At 52.3% G+C, this 19,777-nt stretch overlaps 1 protein-coding gene across 1 annotated transcript; it reads left to right on the top strand.

Moving 5' to 3' along the window:
* The first annotated feature begins 7,234 nt into the window (after nucleotides 1-7,234).
* On the top strand, nucleotides 7,235-15,070 carry LITAFD (LITAF domain containing). The gene is made up of 4 exons (XM_074345410.1): nucleotides 7,235-7,243; nucleotides 8,153-8,246; nucleotides 14,618-14,762; nucleotides 14,962-15,070. The coding sequence occupies exons 1-4, from the start codon at nucleotides 7,235-7,237 to the stop codon at nucleotides 15,068-15,070; spliced, it is 357 nt and encodes a 118-aa protein (XP_074201511.1).
* Nucleotides 15,071-19,777: the final 4,707 nt, after the last annotated feature.

A 19,777-nucleotide genomic window follows, 5' to 3' on the forward strand; every position in this document is an offset into this window, starting at 1 on the left:
AGGAGCTCTCGGCCAATGGCGCTGCGGGCTGGAGCAGGGGCGGGGCGGGCGGGAGCAGCCCCGACGGGACCTTTGTGTCCGCGCGCAGGATTGGCGGGACTGCGGGGCGCAAGGCCTGGGGAGGGCCTGGTCTCTCGCCTGTGCTGCACCCCGGCCAGAAAACTCTCCTGGAAAGTGGGAGAATCTGGTCTTCGCGTCGGAGCTGGTCCCTCTCTGCGCCAACCACGTCGGGGTCGGCCCCTACCTGATCTTCGCTCAAGAATCCGGATGGGCCCGAGCGCCTCCGCTTTAGCGGAAAGAAAGAGATCTAGGAATGACAAGAAGGATTGAAGAGAGAGGCCAAGGGGAGGAAGAGAGAGAGAGAGAATGCAAAGAAAACAAAACAAAATAAGAAACAGGGAAAGCTATTGATTTCGTTATTTTTTTGTTTGTATTTTATTTTGCTCTTAATTTCCATTCCCTCTTTGAGTCCTCTGTGTCTGTGGTAAATGACATTACTCTTATTTTACAGGAGAGGAAAATGAGGCAGAGAGAGGCGACCCACCCCCTCACACACAGCAAGTCACGGCAGCAGCCCCTGAAAAGGAGCCCAACCCTGGACTGAGGCTCAGGCTAGCAGTTGAGGGGCGGGAAGGGGAAGGTATCCTGTAACTGTCCTGGGACAACACGGGGTCCGGGACCCCGGCTCTGCCTGCCTCTCCCCTTCTTCTCCCTCTCCTTTCTCCCCTTGGTTCTTCCCTCCACAACCACACAAAGAGGAGACCATTGAAGACAGAGTCTTCCACCAGGAACTGAACTGGCCAGCACCTTGATCTGGGACCTTTCAGCCTCCAAAACAGAGAAATCAGTTTTTGTCGTTGAAGCCACCCGTCTATGGTATTCTGTTATGGCAGCCCGAGGAGCAAACTGAGACGGTCTCTTTTTCTTCCTTTTCTCCCGAAAGCCCTTCTAAACTTCTCAACTTCTCAACTAATTGAAGCCTCTCGGAATTCCACACCCGAGTTTGCTGTAGTGTGTCGTCCATGCCAGCCTCTATGTTGGGCACTGAGCATGCGGAAATAAAAAGTGCCCACCCAGTTCCTGCCCCCAGGGAGTCACAGCCTGGGGACACAGTAGAAAGGTCACCAACTGATAACCAGGACTTCAGGTGGCGGGCTGGATAAGACTTCTTGGCTCAGTGCCCCACCCTTTGCCATCAGACGAGACAGGTCCCAGGAGTTCTCCCAATTGTAGTGGCTTCAGAAATAAACCCACACACCTACAGTCAATTAATCTTTGACAAAGGAGGCCAGAATCTACAATGGAGAAAAGATACTTTCCGGCAAGTGGTGTTGGGAAAGCTGGACAGCTGCATGTTAATCAATGAAGTTAGAACACTCCCTCACACCACACACAAAAAAAACCTCAAAATGGCTTAAAGACTTAAACAAAAGACAGGACACTACAAATCTCCTAGAAGAGATTATAGGCAAAACATTCTCTGACATAAATCACAGCAATGTTTTCCTAGATCAGTCTGCCAAGGCAATAGAAATAAAAGCAAAAATAAACAAGTGGGACCGAATTAAACTTAGAAGCTCTTGCACAGCAAAGGAAACCATAAACAAAATGAAAAGACAACCTATGGACTGAGAGAAAATATTTGCAAACGATGTGACTGACGAGGGCTTAAGTTCCAGAATATACAAACAGAACATACATATTATATACAAACATATACCCAAAATTGAGTTATTGTTAACTCAATAACAAAACAAAACAAAACAAACAAAAAAACAACTAAATAAAAAAATGGGTAGAAGACCTAAACATACATTTCTCCAATGAAGACAGACAGATGGCCAATAAGTACATGAAAAGATGCTCAAAATTGCTAATTATTGGAGAAATGCAAATCAAAACTATGAGGTATCACCTCACACCAGTCAGAATGGTCATCATTAAAAAGTCCACAAATGATAAATGCTAGAGAAAGTGTGGAGAAAAAGAAATCCTCCTACACTGTTAGTGGGAATATAATTTGGTGCAGCCATTATGGAAAATAGTATGGAGATTCCTTTAAAAAGTAAAAATAGACTTACCCTATGTAATCCAGCAATCCCACTCCTAGGCATATATCTGGAGAAAATTCCAATTCAAAAAATACATGTACCCTAATGCTCATAGCAGCTCTATTTACAATAATCAAGACATGGAAGCAATCTAAATGTCCATCAACAGATGACTGGATAAAGAAGTTGTGGTGTATATATACAATGGAATATGACCCCGCCATAAAAAATAACAAAATAAGGCCATTTGCAGCAACACGGATGGACCTAAAGCTTATCATACTAAGTGAAGTGAGACAGAGAAAGACAAATATCATAAAATATCACTTCTATGTGGAATCTTTAAAAATGACAAAAATGAAAAAAAAAAAAAAGACAAAAATGAACAGATTCACAAAACAGAAAGAGACTCACAGACAGAAAACAAACTTACGGTCACCAAAGGGGAAAGCTGGAGTCGGGGGAGAAGGGATAAATTGGGAGTTTGGGATTAGCAGGTACTAACTACTATAAACAGAATATATAAACAACAAGGTCCTACTGGATAGCACCCGGACCCATATTCAATAGCTTGGAATAACCTATAATGAAAAAGAATATGAAAAAGAATATACAACATCAGCCCACCACTTTGGCCCCATCTGATGGGGCACTGGCCTAGCAGCCAGACTTGAGCTAATGGCTGATGAGGGGATATGGCCTAAATGTTCCGCCCAACAAAGCCCAATCAGCCAGCCAGCCGGCCAGCCAGCTATCTGACAAATATTTATGGTACATGTTCTCTTCTCCAAGCCCTGGGCTAAACAAACCTCTCGTGGGTCCTGCCCCCTGCAGTGTTACACTCTAATAGGGGAGGCAGATATTAAACCAGTAATCACACAATGGTACAAAAATCCCACGGTGACTCACAGCAGGGACAGGCATGGTGCTGGAGGAGCCAGGAGAGACTTCTCTGGAAAGTGCTGATTGACCTGAGATCATCTAGAAGATCAGGAATTAAACAGACAAAGGAAAGGACATTCCTGAGAGAGGTAAGAGCACATGCAAAGGCCCTGAGGTGGGAAGGAGCAGGGTGAGGCTAAACCAGAAAGAGAGAAAATGGAGTGTGGGGTGACATGGTAGTTGCCAGAATGGGTTAAATTTGTGGGTCTCAATTAAGGAGCAATCGCATCAGGTAAGGGCTTAAAGCACAGATAGATGGAGACTTCTCCCTCCAAAGAGTACCTCACATCCACTCACCTGTACCCATTTCTTCCCACCGTAACTTGGGCCCCGACTATCTCCCCAGGAGCAGCAGCCTCCACCCTATCCCTTCTGCCTCCCCCTAATATCCATGCCCTCACTCGTTTTCCATGCAGCAGGCAGAATGGTCTTTCAAAAGCATAAATCTAACCATTGCTAAAGAAAAAATTACTCATGACACTTGTTCAAACAGTAAGGCAGATTTTGTTCAGGACTATTGCAATGGTATGGGGACTCGCAATTGGGAGTGAGGGACAGAGATTGGGCCCAACTCCAAATACAGCAAGGAAAAGTGGAAATTTATAGCCAGGGGGTTTTGGGGGCCTGGTGGATGGAAAATTACTAAGAAGGAAGGAAATATCACAGGTCAAGGGGGATTCTGGCTAAACTGAACTAGCAGGAGTCTTACTGAAGGCAAGTCAGGTGAGCAGACATCTCCTGGGGGGAGGTGGAGGGTGAGAAATTTGGTCAGGTATTGAAGGTGCAGGATTCTGCTAAACCAATGTGACAAGATTCTTCTTAAAACTGTACTCTACAAGGTCAGAGACAGAAGCGCAAGGCCGAGCCTAGTAGCGCAGAGGACTCAGAGGAGCCTAAAGTTTCGTCAGGGAGAGAATCTTTGTCACCATGTCCTCCCCTGCTCAAAACCCTTCAGTAATTCCTTGTTCCTCATTAAAGAAAACCTACACTCTTCTGCTGTAACACTTCAGATTTGACTTAATTGAATATAAGTAAAGCTCCAATTAGAAGCTTATGCAAGCTGGAGGTTTATATCTCTGTCATGTATAAGAAGCCTGGGGTTGACTCCTCAGGTCTAGAGTCCTCAGGGACTCGGGTGTCTCTTATTCTCTTGCTCCACAATCCTTTAACAAACATGTGGCAGCTAACCGCAAGGTTGCCTCATGATCCAAAATGGCTGCAGGAACTCCAGCCATCACACATCAGCAAATTCATTTAGAGGGGAGAGGCAAAAGAGGGTCCCCTCATCCCTTAAGTCTCAGATACCCTTGTTAAAAGAAGTTCCACACCTCCCTGGGCTCCCCTGAGAGTTCTCATCTAAACCCTTAATTATTTTGTCTACCAGTTAATTTTCTGTCTCCCCAGTAGGCCATAACTTTGGCAACACAAAACATTGTCCATTGGGCTCAGCTTACTAGTATGTCAAGTGCCCAGCTCTGCAGAGTACTCCCTAGAAGTACTCTTGAATCAGTGACTGAATTCCCCAGCGGGATGAAATGTATCTGGGCATGAAACTGGAAGCTGTTTCTTACCAGACCTCTTTCCTCATTTCCTGTATATCTCCAAACTCACAGAAATGCTGACTCAGGGAATTTGAGCAAATCTCTTTCTTGGTCCTGCCCCGAGGCTTCCAGGAGGAGTTTCAGCTGAAGATGCTTCAGTGAAGTCTTAACAGAGGTGGGAAGGGCATTCCAGGCAGGGGATTTGCATTACTCCTCCCTCCCTGCCAGCTCAGAGAGGTGCAGCAGCTCAGCTCAGAGGGCATTTGGGAATGAGGTAGGGCATGGATATTCCTTCAAATGACCCAGAGTAGCCCTGGCGTGGAGAACGAGGGGCCGTGGTTTTGGAGGTGCTGGGATGCTGGGTAGCCTTGCTTGACGAAGAATCACTGACATCCACATAGTGCCCAGCACCCCACCCTACATATCAGCAGATTATCACCTAGAATTGTCCCCCTGCCCCCACACGACCACATCTCCCCCACTGGCAATATCCGCACCAGAGTGGCACACGTGTTACAACCAACAACTGACACATCCTTATCACCCAGCCTCCACCTGCTCCCTGTGATCAAATCCGGCCATCCTTTTCTTTGTAGCTTCTGGGGTTTTCACATTGCTGCTAAACTTAGACAAAGATTCTGTGGCATTTCCTGTTTCCTTCTCATTCTTTCATCATTTTGAGAAGCCATATTACATCTTTACATCTTCGGGAACATGTTTTGGTGAGCTCGGTGAGTGGCCCCATCCAGCTGTGTTGAGCCAGGAGTGCAGCTGTGGGACCAGATGGTGGGTGAACTTGACTCTGCCAATGTCCGGATCTGGGGGACACACCTTCCCCCGCGTCTTCCCAGGCTTCCTCTCCCCAGTCATTACAGCTCAACTGAGGGGACCCTCCGCCCACCTTGAGCTAAGTGCAGAAACGACCCCACCCAAGTCAGTCCTATCACTCGCCAGCATTTCACCCTTCTCCCCACATCTGTCTTTGGCATCTGTGTCCCCCACTAACACACGGGCTCCCTAAGGCAGGCACCTCGTCTGCCTTGTAAATACATGTTGAAGAACACAGGCAGTGGCAGTGTCGTGGGGTTTAGCCAGGCCGACCACAGTGGGGGGGGGGGCTGGAGGATGACTCAGTTTGCCCTTCTGTAAAATGGCACTGGAAGGGCCTACAGTTGAGAAGGAGCTGGAAACTCCACCCTGGGCCAGGTGGGAGGCCGGTGGAGGTGGGGGCCTGCCCACTGCCCTGCTCCATCTGGGCTGACGCACTCCGGGCAGCTCTGGGGCTGGAACCCACTCAGGGTGAGGTCCAAGAGGGCCAGCTGAGGGTGCTGGCTGAAGGAAGGAAAAGAGGGCCCAGGAGCTCACCCCACATGCAGACCACCCCTCCTACATGGTCATGGATACAGACACGCTAAGTCCCAGACACACAGCCCACCCAAGATGCTTGGAGGTTCACACACACACACACACACACACAAACCTGCATTGCACACAAACACTCCATGCAGATCAGATACTGATGCACACACACACACAGAGGAGCAGATAAGATGTACATCACACAAAACACCAACATCACACACACACACACCACCCCCCATGCAAACACACATAGATGGGAACATGCATGACCACACACTCTCCCATCACACAGTACCCTGGGTTCTCCGCCACACTCCAGACCCCAAGAGCTGTCTCAGACTAGAAACAGTCCCCCTCCAGGCAGGCCTCAGGGGTCAGCCCCAGAGTTGTGAGGGCAGAGAATTGAAGGCAGCCATCAAGGAAGTAGTCACACACACACACACACACACCCCATCTGGGATGCCAGCTCTTCAGAGAGAGGGCTTCCTTTGGTATCCAAGGGACAAGAATTCCCCCCCCTTCCCCTCCAGTAAGCAGTGGGGTTTGGAGGTGGGGGGCACTGACCACAGCCCATCCACCTCCCACACCTCCTGCCCCCAGCTCCCCACAAGCTGGGAGGAAGAGAAAGCAGACAGGGTGGTTGGCAGAGCTGGAAATTCAGCCCAGAGAGGTTAGGGGATGTCCCAGTGTGACCCAGCAGTTCCCATCAAGGGCTCAGGGCCCCCTTTGCAGACAGAGGAGATGGGGCCTCTCTGATGGGCAGGAGGAGAGGGAAGGGAGGGCTCTCGGGACGCACAGCCCCTCCCCAGGCTGGAGCTTCTCCAGCCGTCCTCCCCTGTCTCCTCAGCAACCCAGCCCCGCCTCCCCATCACTTGCATAACAATTACAGTTACCACTCTTTCCTCTGGATTCCTTCCTTCTTATCTCATCGCTTCCCTGCAGGAGCTGGGCTCTTCTGGGAAGAGGATGAGCAGGAAGGGAAAAAAAAGTTCCACCTTTTTCCCTTCAGCGGCCCCAGGAGCAGAGTCTTCCTTACTGCTCGAGAAGAAAGCATAGACCAGAGAGGGTGAGTTAGGTGCCCAGGATGACCAGCAGGAGAGGACTGGGGTCTCTCAGGTCTCCCAGCTGCCAAAACTCCAGGCTCACTCCATCCTAAGATGGTCTGCCCCCTGCGTGGCTTTGGGGCTCTGCTTATTTAATTCATTATTGTTATGATTAGTGTTATTATTAATTGCTAACTCACCACAAGCTTTCTATGTGCCAGGCACAGGGCTACGTACATCACACGGATTTCTTTCATTCATCATCCATGCAACAAATCGTTATCAAGGATCGACTATGCCCCAGGTGCCGCGCTAGGCACTGGGTAGACAGCTGTGAACAACATTGGTGAAGTCCCTACCCTCACAGAGCTGAGGGTTTGGGGGCAACAGACAGTGATCAAGTAAACAAATACAGGAGTCAGTCAGTTGCCAGGCAGAGGTGACTGCTGTCAGGCTGAACCAGGTGGCGTGGTGGAGGGTGGCTGGTTCCTCTCGTCCGGGGGTCCATGGCAGCCCTCCACGAGGAAGCAGCACGTGAGCTGAGTTTGCCGATGCAAATGAGCCATAGGAAATCTCAGGAAAGAGCATTCCACGCCGCAGGAGCTGCAAGTGCAAAGGTGGGGTTAGGGGGCAGGATGGAATGAACAGAAAGTATGCATGGGTGAAGGATCGGCCAGCAAGGAAAAACTGTCCCATTGAGTTTTCATAACACTCTTAGCAGGAAGATGTATTAATATTATTAGACCCATTTTATAGAGAAGGAAACTGAGGCTCAGAGAGGCAAAGACACCTGCCTGGAGTCACACAGCTGGGAGTGACACCGCCGAAGCTTTAACCACCTTCTTCCTCCTCCATGCCAGGCTTATTCTGGGATGCGATGATTAAAAACAACAACAAAAGAGGCCTCCAGGAACCCTGAGCCTCTCAGAGAACTGATCCTCAGGGCAGAGGCCCAGGAGCAGCCCAGCCAGGCCTCATGGCTACCAGTAGGGCCCTGCACCTGGGTGCAGAGGGCCTGGGTCTAACCCAGCTCCCCTACAGCCTCACGCTGAGGCCTTGAGCTGGCCGCAAGCCCTCTCTCAAGCCTCCTCACTCCTTGCAGCCTAGCCAGAGGCTGTCGAGGTGAGACAGGAGCCCTCAGCCCCAGGCCAGCCCTAAAGGGAGGGTGGGAGGGGCGGCCCTGCTCCCCTCACCCCCGGCCCTCCCCGCCCAGGATGGAAACCTCTTCGCCCAGCAGAGCTTGGAGGGAGGAAGCGAGTCTGACTCGCGCAGCCTAGTGCTGCCCCCTGGTGGCGGTGGCCGGGATGGTCGGAGCCCGAGAACATTGGCTCCCTTTCATTCTCCTTCAAAGCGCCCCAGTTCAGATGTGGGATTTCAGCCCTGCGTTAGGGGGACTGCCACCTCAAAATCTCCGGAGAAGGCAGTCCCTAACCCCATCCCAAGATGTATAACCTCAAGTCTGTACAAAGCCCCCGGGCCCTGTGGTGTGAAATCTGGGGAATTTAAAGCCGAATGGGGTGTGCTGTGATGAGTGAAGCACCCAATTCGTTCGTTCATTCATTCATTCATTCATTCACCCAGTCAATCTATATTAATGGAGCACCTCCTCCATGCGGCCGCTGGGGGATGCATCAGGACAGCAAGCAGCTATCAAATCTTGGACACCAATGCACATAGGGACAGAGTGAGAAGAGGGGGCAAGCGTGATTCATCACCATGTGGAGGCAAAAGAGACTGAGCAGGAACGCAAAGCTGGCTGTTTGAAGACTCTCAGCTGTGGACGCCACGGAACTGATAAAAAGCTGGAGAGAGAAGGTGGAAGGGTGAGAGTGAGATGGTGCTGGAACCAGGCCCTGACCTCAGAAGAGGCATCTCTTACTTCCATGAAGACAAGGTCTCTGTGGGAATTAGGGAAGGGCTTCCCCAAGATGCCTTTCTCCCATCAGCTGAAAAACGGTTGTAACAATTCACAGATCTGCCAAGTCTGTGATGTAAGTGGCACTTGGCGTGCCATGTGCACCTGACTTCTGCCTTCACAGGTGGCACCTCCACTTTTACTGCACCTCACAGCTTGGCTTGTTTCAGAACTTCAAACAAATAGGATCACAGGAGACATACTCTTTTTTCAGGGGTGTAGATATTTATTTAAATGAAGGTGCTGAGAGTCGAACCTAGGACCTTGTGCATGCTAAGCATGCGCTCTGCCACTGAGCTGTACTCCGCCCCCCCGAGGAGAGATACTCTTGTGAGTCAGGTTTGTTTTACTCAAAATCATTTGTTGGGATGTATTCATCTTGCTGAGTACATCAATAGTTCATTCCTTTCATCTCACTGAGCAGAATCCCTTGGTATAAATATATACAATATGATGATCCATCCACCTGCTGAAAAATATTTGGGTTGTTTCTAAATTTGGGGCTATTAGGAATCAAGCTACTATGAATTTTCTCACACAGGTCTTTTTTTGAACATAGATTTTTCATTTCTCCTGGGTTAAAACCTGGAAGTGGGATTGCTGGTCCCAGGTGGGTGTATGTTTGCCTTTATGAGAAACTGCCAGTTTTCCAAAGTGATGAACCATTTTATACTCACACCAGCTGTGCAGGAGGGTTCTAGTTGTTCTGCATGCTTGTAAACACTTGGAATTGTCTGTTTTTAAAAATTTAACCAGTGGTACCTATGATTTTAAATTTGTTTCCTAGGTGAACAGGGACACTAAGCATCTTTGCATGTCTGTATTGACCATTTCTAGATTTTCTTTAGTGAAGTGTCTGTTTATGTCTTTCGCCCACTTTTAATACTGAGTTTTTTTAATTTATTTTTTTAATTACTGAGCTAAAAGGAGCTCTTTTGCATTCTGGATACCTGTCCTTTGTTACATATATGGACTGCAAATACTTTCTTCCATCCTGTAGCTTGCCTTTTTATTGTAGCTAAGATATCTTTTGAGAAGCAGGTGCTTTGATGAAGTCGTCTTTCAATTTTTTTTTTTTTGGTAGCTTGTGCTTCATGCCCCGTGTGAGAAATCTTGATAGACAATCACATTTGTTGGTTTTCAGTTGCTTTCCGTTTCTCGGTGTTGCTTTTTCCTTTTCGAGGTACTTCCTTTTTAATTAGCAAACATAATGATATGGTTCCGAAGTCACATCTATAAACAAGGCACATTTAGAGAGGACCAGCCTGCTTCCATCCTGTCTTCCTCAACATTAACCATTTTAGTTCTTAATTTCTAAGAAGAAATAAAAGAAGAATTATCTCCCTCTTTGTGTCCTTAAATTAAAAAAAATAGTGCTATTCTTGACAATTTATCCAGGAGAGACTGCTCTGTAATAATACACGGACATTTTCCTCTTTCTTTTTTCTCTCTCTTTTTCCCCTTCTTTTCTTTCTTCCTCCATTTTTGGTAGCTGCAGGGTAGCCGTATGAATGGATATTTGGATTATTTTTAGATTTTTGCTGCTGCATTGAATAGCGCTGTGCCTAGGTCATCTGCTATTTTTGCTAGTCTATCTTTAGGATGGATTTCTAGAAATAGTATTGCCGGGTCAAAGGGTCCCACATCTATAACTCTGTTTGATATCACCAAATCCCCTGTATAGTGTTTGTGTGGGAAAGCCTGTCCCCCTGCCCCCACCGCCCGCCCCTGGACTCACCATAACTTTTGGTTTCTGCCGATCTGATAGACAAGCAGGGCTGTGTTGGACTCTCCCCAGTATCTGGGGGTATAATGAGAAGCCACGGTCCAGTGCACAAACCTCACTTTGTGCCTTTTGTTTGTGCAAATCCTGGCTTTGCCCCTCCCGGCTGTGACTCCAGTTAGAGCGCTGAGCCAGCCCCGGCATGGAGCTACCCTCTACAAATGGGACAGTCCCTTCTGGCTGTTCCAGGCCACTGATCATTTCAGATACAAATGCCAGCCTCACTCCCTGTACCTGAGCCCAACCCATAAGTTGGGTTATGGTATTCGATTCTATAACAACCCTATAGGGCAGGTATCCTGTCCCCATTTTACAGATGGGGTAAGTTGGGGATGGAGGGTTAGAGAGAGTTAGGACTTGCCCAACCTCATAGCTACAGAAGGAGGAGAGGCCGGTGGACTTGGGAGAAGACACAGAGACAGAGGCGTGTACAGGCGTGTTCACATGTGTGCACATACTCATGTGCATGTGTATGTGTCTCTGTGTATATACGTGTGTGTGTGTATATGTGTGTGCTTACCTGTGTACACACCCCCCTCTGCACTTCCAAAGAAGACATGAGCATCCGCAAAGTGAGGCTAATTCCCCCAGGATGAATTCCTCACAGCAGAATCGCTCACTGTAATCAGATTCATATTTTTAAGGCTCCCGCCCTGCCCCCTGCCCCCACCTAGGTTTCACTCAGCCCGCAGTGTGGGGAGGTAGGGCCTGGAGACCTTCAGGGGGCTCCTCGGTCTGAGCTCATGGAGGCCCCGCCCCCTCCTGCAGAGCGTGAGGACGCAGCCCACCCTCTGGCCACTATGAGGACACACATCACAATGGCTGTTCCACCTCAGCCAAGCCCAGTCTTCTGGGGGCAGCCTGCAGTCGTCCCTCACGGACAGCCAGGCCAGGCAATGGGGACTTCCAGAGACAAGCGCTTGCCCTCTCACAACTTGGAACCCAGCCCTGCCCCTCCACCGATGCTGGAACAGAGGACGCTGCCTGGGTCCCCAAGAGGGAAACTCCCCCAGGGTAAGGGTCCACTCCTTTAGGTGACACATTGATTGTGGGGCCCTCTGGAAGTGGCAGGGAGATAACGGGTCCCCTTGCTGAACTGGGGCTGATTCTGAGCCTCACCTCCCCAAGGCCCACTGCCTCCACCAACTTGGGGATTATGAGGCCCGATGGGGACAAGGTGGGGCCTCCCACATCCTATGCCCTCTTAAAGTGTCACAAGACTAACTATGCTTCCATATCAGGTATGACCTGCCCCTCCTTCGCCAGCATCCCGGGGGACCAGAGACAACCCAGAATGACCGTGGGTTGGGGGAAGGTTGGGGTGGGGGCCTGGCCATGCTGCTATAGTCTTAGGTAAGTTACTGATCTCTTTTCTGGTGTGGAAAACGGTTGAGAGGATTAAAAGAGCTGATGGTTGATGTAGGACCAGGGAGCTACTAACTCAGTATGAGATCAGAAGGACTTTCCAGCCGGTAGTCCTGGGCCAGGTACTTAATGCCTGACCTTTAGTCTCTGCACCTGTAAAATGGGTACAAAACCCAGCCCTAAGCAGGGTTCTGGGGACCAGATGGGTGTGAAACCACCTCCTATGCCACAGAGTCTAGACTGTGAGGCGAGAAGTGGGGAGGGGCGTCCTGTCCTCTGGCCGGCCTCAATCTGGGAGGAGGCATTGTGTGGGGAGAGCCCAGGCACCCCCCTCAAGCCTAGAGGCTCCTCTCCTGGGAAGGGCAGGTCCTGGTGCAAAGTCTCGAGCGGTTCCCAGTAAAAACACACAGGGTCCCCATCCATCACCGACACTGTCATTAAGGTTATAGGGCCCCCATCCTCCCCTCCCCCAGACCACACTCTGAGTACCCCGGATCCCAGAAGTCCTTGCCCAAACAGTCTTGCGTTTGCTTCCAGGACGTGGGAGTGGACACTTCCCAAGGCCCTGAGAGCCGGCCAGGGGGGACTACTGAGGTGAGGGGCAGAACTTCGTGTCCACACCCTGTGACAGGCCCTTTGTGGGTCAGGAATGAGCCAGGCTGGGAAGAATGGAGGTGGGCCTGGGGCCCAAACAGTTCTTCAGAAGGAGCAGATGGAATGCTGCCCCTTTTGGAGCCGTCTTGACCAGAGGCAAGGGACACTGAGTAGCATGTGCCCCGGAGGTAGGCGTACTTAAGTCCCATTCTTGATTCTGATGCCTACTTACTGGGTGACCTCAGGCAAGTTACTTCACCTCTCTGAACCTAGCCTCTACACTGGCAAAGTTGGAAAAATGCCACAGAGCTACGTGGCTGGTGTTTTGGCAAAAGTAAATGGAGTGAGACATGTTTAGCCCAGAGTTTGGCACGTAATAAATGCTTGATGTAAAAGAAAAAAAAGAAAGGAGAGAGAGAGATTATGGGGCCCTGTGCTATTTCTGCATCCTCAAGCTCCTGGCCTTGCCTCCAGGAAGACCTTACATCCTAGGACAATGAGGGCAGGACTCATCAGAAATGCCTGGGTTCAAATCTCAGCTCCTCTATCTACCAGCTAAACCACCACCGGCAAGGTGATCCATCCCTGGAGGCCTCAGCTTTCTCTCCTGTAAAATGGGGAGACCTCTCCCCCTCAGACTGGCCACGTTTTCACCTCAGCGTCTGACATGGATTCAACCTTCAGATTTGAGGGTGTTTTCCCTTCTTTTCCCCTAAAGAGCCTCCTCCTCCCTACTTCTCTCCACCTACTGGAACTAGAGCCCCTCCCCTGATGTAGCCCCTGCCCCCACCCCTCGGGCTTTCTCTGTCTCACTCAGGACTGCCCTGACCACTCACCAAGACTCCTCCTCCAGGAAGCCCTCCTCCCTGCCCCCACAACTGTGTGACCCCCACACTGCCAACGCCGGGAGCCCTTCTCTCCAGTGTGGTCGTTGCTGGAGGGGCTGGTGCTCAGAGTAGGAAATGTTTATGCAATGAAATCCTGTTCTCAACTCTGCAAATCCCATCCCCAGCAAATCCCATGGGATCTGGGCTTTGGGGGTATTTTTAAACAAAAAGTTTGAGAATGCTGGGTTGGGTTGTAAACTCTCAGTGGGGAGGACACCGTTAGAACCATGGGTCCCCCCCTTCTCATGTATATAATTCTTCCCTTTGTTTTCTGCCAAACTGGGGGTGGGGGCGGCACCTCTCCCAAACCAGGCCCTGGCTCTACAAACCCCAGCACCCCCTCACCTGGGCCCCAGAGGAAACCAAAGTCTGTAATGGTCACATGCCCCCCGGCATGGCTCCAGATGGTCCACCCAGACCAGACCCTGACCTTCCGTCTAGAGCATGAGAGCTCTCTGGAATCGTGTTTTAACAAAATATTCAGCAAGCACTGAAGACCTCCCTTCTCTGCACACCCAAGGTTGTAGAAATGGCTGCAGTGTTTAAAATAGCTAAGTACACCTTTTTTCGGTCCCACCAGACCAAGGCCAGAGGGAGAGATACCAACAGGAAGGTTGGGGGGCTGTTTTCTCTTTCATGCTTTTGCTTTACCAAGGGTATCACCTAGAGCTTTTCAATTGCAGGGTTCGAAGCTGATGCTAACTTAAACACACTCAAAAGGGAATGTGTGCGGGGGCGGCGGCAGGGGGAGAGGGTACAGCCCAGTGGTAGAGCGCCTGCCTAGCATGCACGAGGTCCTGGGTTCAATCCCCAGTACCTCCATCAAAAAAAGAAAATAAACCGAATTACCCCCCCTCCCCCGTATGGGTAGGAGTTCCCGGGGCCCAGTTCCAAACCAGCGACGCCCCCAAGTTCCCTAGTGCTTCATGGGTGGGAGGCTGGGAAATCTTGACAGAGGGAGGCCCCTGAGCCCTGAAGGCTGGTGGGGAGGGGATGGTGTAAAAGGGGAAATTGGACCCACCTGGACAGGCGGAGGATGCTCAGGGGAGCACAGAGAATCTGCAGTGGTGGACACTGGGGATGGGGAGGATGGAGGTGCGGGGTGTGACCTGTCTCCTTTTTTGCCCCTCCAAGAACAGTTCACCAGGACCCCTAGGGTGCAGTCTCCAGTTCCAGTACAGTCCACGTGTCCGTACTGCGGAAACCACATCATCACGGCGATCACTCCGGTCCCGGGTGTCCTCACCTGGCTTCTGTGCACTGGCATCGTCCTGTCCGGGTGAGTGGCTGCCCCTCACCTCCACAGGGCCCTGAGCATCAATGCGGGGGGCCTGCTGGGTTTGGGGGGCGCTGGCAGTTTCTTAGCCCACCACAGGTGGCCGGGCAGCACCAAGGACAGATGGGGCCGGGTGAGTGGGGGTCCCAGGCTTGGCTTGGCCCCAGGTGAATCCCATGGCCTGCTGCTTTCGAGGCTGCAGGTGTTTCCTTGGCTGCTGCCTCATCCCCTTCTACGTGGACAGCTTGATGGACGTGATACATCTGTGCCCTGTGTGCCAGCAAGAACTCTTCCGCTACAAACGCCTGTGAAATAAACGTCGATTAAGTGACCAGTGCCGGCCCGTGTCTGTCTTGTTGGGGTTCCCCCAGCCCTGCTCAGCGAAGTGATGAAGGGAAAGGGACTAGGGCGGTGCCCACCTGCCCTGCCCTGTGCCCTCCTGTTGCAGTGGAAGGCCAGGTGAGCACTGAGCACTGCACATTGTAGGTACTCAGTGAGCACCGGGGGAATGAATGATGTCCTGCATGGTGGCCCTCCCTCCTCCAGCTCCGTCCTTTTCTGAGCCTTCGGAAACCACAGTCCACTGACCGGATCCTGTCTTTCCTGGCTCCTTACCGTCAGCTCGAGCTTCTGCACCATCTCTGCAACTCCAGCCGGGGAGCCTGCACATCCTCACCTGGGGCTCACTCCTCACAGAGCAAGGCCCTGCCCGGCTGACCCATGACCTCCTGCTGCTAAATCCCACCCCCACCAGGCACTTCTCCTTCTTTCCTACCTGCCTGGACTCTCTGCAGCCCCCGACCCTCTCTGCCCTCTCCCTTGTCCTGCGGGGGTGGGGGGCTACGGCCACCTCCTGTGCACCCTCTCAGCACACCCTTTTGGGCTGATGCCCCCCAGGGTCCTCACCTCCTGCATCCCACAGCCCTCCCCGGATGCCCAGCCCCCTCATCCACCCATGCCCACGAACCCACCAGGTCTCAAAGTCACCCCTCTTGCGGCCTCCTGGCGTGGCCCTGGTGGCCGGGGCCGGCACTGCCACCTCCCCGCAGCATGTCCTCTAATCCCAGGGCCTCCTGTCCTTTCTGCCCGGCAATGATTGCTTTCCTTCCCCATTGTTATCTGCCCAGCTCTTCCTGGGGTCTCCTGCCCCAGATCTTGACCGCTCCTTCCGGTCCAGTCCTTACCTGCAGCCAGCGGCTGGCACAGGGTGAGCCCAGTTAAGTTAACTCGGGTAAGAGTAATCTCCTCTAGCTCGCCTAGAACTCACCGTCCCCAGGACCCAGCTTGTAACGCGGGGTCCCTTTGAAGCCGTTTGTGGCCTGCTTCCCTCACCAACCACGCTCCAGCCAGCCAGAAAAGCTGTCCGTTCACCCATGCATCTGCTCTCCCCCTGGCCCCTTCTGGACTGCCCTTCCCACCCTCTTCTCTCTCCGCTGCCCCTTTCTGGCCCCACTGCTCCCTCTTGAGTCTCTGTCACTTTCCCCAGGTCCTGGTGTCCCCTGGTGGGTCCATGGGAGCTGGGATTGGGCAGCAGATCTTCTCAAATCTCTGTTCCCACTTCTCCACAAGAGGTTTAATCCTTAACATTCCTTCACAGCTACCGCACAGTAGCTTTTCTGTCCTGCAAAGGCTGCTATGCTGGAATCTGGTAAATGCTGAGGACATTCAAAGGCCCCAAGTTGACTTAAGAGCCGGATCCCTCCTAGGTAAAATGTGGTCTGCCTAGGTGTGAGGTCAGGCAGGGGGTGGGCGAAAGAAAACCCAGGGGCACAAAGAAGGGATTTTTAAAAATTTTGTAAAATATAACAAATAGTATTGTTTTATCTTTTCTATTAAAATGAATTTCCTAGAGAAGGGGCAGAGAAGTGGGGGCAGAATCAAGAGGCGGAGGATAAAGTAATCGGGAGGCAGGGGCATTGACTTACGTTTTACTCCTGAAAACATGGTAGGTGCTTCACTCACTGTTAGGTTCCACACCTGGGTACTGCAGATGTGGAGGCTGAGGCCTGAGAGATGGCTGGTACAGGTCCAATAACTAGATGGTTGGCTGGAAACTCCGGTCTGCTGGCCTAAGACTCCTACAGTGGTGAGGAAAGGTGCGATGGTGGGAGGGGTGTGTGTAGAGTGAAGACGGGGCCGTGGAAGCATCTCAGTGGCCTTTTCAAGTAGTCTTTGGCAGCAGGGAGGGGTCAGATGGTCAGGCCTGTGGTGCTAGTGCTGGCGGGTCGTGTCCCACCAACCAAGGGAAAAGACCAGTTCTGGGGGCAGGTTTCTCTGAGTCTGAATGTCAGCCCCAGAAAGATGCCTGGCAGCTGCCCCTCTGCCTCTTGTCCCCTCAGATGCCCCAGAGAACCAGGGGAGAGCACCTGCTTCTGAGTTGGTACCAGCTGCAGGATGGAAGCCTCAGTTTCCACATCCAAAAGGGTCCATCATGATTTTTAGGATTAGGACATGAAGCATCTGACACAAATGAGGCATCTGGCACCCGGGAACCAGCTTCTTGTTTGTAATAGATCAGGACAGGGGCGCCAGGTGGACCTGGGTGGACAAGGCAGGTGGCTACCCATCTGGGTTCCATGTCAGAAGAAGGGACCAGGCGAGGATGGACGACTGAAAGGGAGGCCAGGCGGGCCCACCAGCCACCACAACCCAGAGGAAGAGGTCTTGACCTGAGACTTGGTCAATGTTTGGTTTGGAGGCTCACACAGACACCCAGGCCAGGCAGACGACAGTCACGGGGACACATTTTCAGAGCTCCATCTGGGGTCTGATTCTGGATCAATCTTGCTGGGTTTGACTAGGATTCCCAGAGAGGTAGGTTCACAGGCAGGAATATTCAGTCCCGTGGCAAATGCAGTGCTGGTGGTGTGGGCGGCGTTCAGGCCCCACGGCACCACGATCCCCTGCCCAGCTCGGCCAGCAGCCCTCGGTGAGCCCACGGACCCATCCCCAGACCTTTCTGAGACTGTGCAGCTTCAGCAGAGAAAACATCCCTTGCTGATTTGTAAAAAGTCCAGACTTTTCCGCTGAAGGTTTTCTGAAGGTTCAGCAGCACAGGCCCCTGGTTCAGCGAGTGTAGGGCTGAAGGAGGGCTGTCCTCTTGGCCGAGCCCCACCAGTCCCCATCATCCCAGGGCTTCCTCATCCACTGCCTTGGGCAAATTGACCTAAACCACTACTCGTCTCTTAACCCCTGAGGCCTCAGTTCTGGGGTCCCGAGGTCTCACCACAGACCCAGGCTGGCATGTGTGGGGTTGTGACCTCATTCTCTCCCTAAGGCTTCTCCATGCTTGTGGTTTGCGTCAACTTCTGGGGCCGCCCAGGAGGGCCTAGGGCTCAGGAGGCGGCAGCATCCTGCCTGGTGCTGCCCCTCCTTCGAGCAGGGAGGTTGGCTTGGGGCACCTGGGAAGAGGCAGTGAGTCTGGGTCTCCAGTGCAGCTCTGCACTCAGCAGGCTGGAGCCCAGCCAGGTCACTTTTTAATCAGTGTCCATGTCCTGGTCCCTCTGAGCTGCTCGGACGCCTCCCTACCGGCTGCAGCGTGCTGTGCTCAACGGTGACAGCTGCTACCAGGACCGCTGACTTGGGTTTTCTGAGTCATACTGTCCCTGAAGCACGGCCAGAGAGACAGAACGTGTCTCCCCCGCAACCCCAATAGCAGGGGAGCGGACTAGGGGCGTGGCCCAGGCCGGGGCATGGCATTGGGGACCCCATTCTGCTCTTTCCAGCCTGGGGCCTTCACCAGACTGCAGGCAGGAGGGTGAACGCGGGGGCTCTCACCTGGAGCCAAGGCTGTGCTACTGTGGCTGGAGGCGGGGGGCAGGACTTCACCCCCTCCACCACCTGCCCAGTCTGATGGGGTGATTCAACCCATGCCCCAACGGCAGCCCCAAACCTGTCACACTGCCCAGAACATCAGCAGCTCTGGGCCCGAACGGGCTGAAGGCACCTCCTCTGCCGGTGGGACTGGGATAGGACTGGGCTTCATGGGGGCTGAGTGTGGGTTCTCCCCCAGTATCTTAATGAACTTTTTCAACACCCATCAAATTTAGCAGATCTGCTGTGAATGCTCATCCCTGGACCTACCCATCACCTGTGCTCGCCCCTGGGTGGGTCTTGGCGCCTCAGCTCCGAAGAGCAAGGACCTGCTGGTGGCGCCTGCAGACACCATACCGCTCAGTCTGCTCCCAGGGCCCCAGGGCCCCAGGGCCCCGGCCTCACTAGAAGTTAACGGTGGGCAGGAAGGACGGGGCGGGGCACAAGCCCCGCACCCAGTGCCGAGAGGCACTTGGGGGAACTGAGTCCTTATTTCACTTGGATCCCACCCTGTACATGAAAGCCCCGGAAAGCTTCCTCTGATGGAAAGGTCGAGAAAACTCACTCCCAGTCACTAGCCAGTGCTTTATATTAACTCAACGGCTCGAGGGCACTAATCACTGAAACAACCACAAAGCCAATGTCTTGGCCAAGATTAAAAGGCTAACAGACGATTTAAAGTTAAATCTGAAAATTCACTCCCTCAGCTACTTCAGTCACGTTTCAGGAGCTCCGGGGGCACCCGGCCCTCCCCCCGCCCCCAGCACAGGAGCTACAGGGCAGCGAGCGTCCGAACGGAAAGGCAAGGCCGGCGGCAGTGCCGGTGTCGCCCACCAAGAACAATGGGCTCCACGGGTCCTCCTCGACATCTGAAGTGTGTGACTGCCAACGGAGTTTGCGCTTTTACTTCTAAAGCCATGAAGCCAGACCGCTTCTCCCGGCGTGCCGCTTCCGGTACCGGTCACAGCGACCACAAGCCCCTCGTAATGCTGCACTGTGGTTCCAAAGACCCGTGGCTCTAGGGCTGTGGATTGCCCTCAGGGTCCAGAGTGAGCAGTGTCAAAGGTGGTCCTTTCCAAGTTCCAGCCCTGCCACCCGCCCATCAGGCTGATGAACTCGGACTCAACGCTCAAACTGGGAGCGAAAGTAAATCACACACAGTGCATGCCGTCCGCGTTATAGAGACTTTTGGGAAAAGTCATTTA

Source organism: Camelus bactrianus, chromosome 18 (genome assembly GCF_048773025.1).
Source record: "Camelus bactrianus isolate YW-2024 breed Bactrian camel chromosome 18, ASM4877302v1, whole genome shotgun sequence".
Lineage (NCBI taxonomy): Eukaryota > Metazoa > Chordata > Mammalia > Artiodactyla > Camelidae > Camelus > Camelus bactrianus.

Coding starts and splice junctions, on each gene's coding strand:
- LITAFD (XM_074345410.1), top strand. Junction 8,247..14,617: donor TGGTGGCGGTGGCCGGGATG/GTCGGAGCCCGA, acceptor TGCCCCTCCAAG/AACAGTTCACCAGGACCCCT. Junction 14,763..14,961: donor ACTGGCATCGTCCTGTCCGG/GTGAGTGGCTGC, acceptor TCGAGGCTGCAG/GTGTTTCCTTGGCTGCTGCC.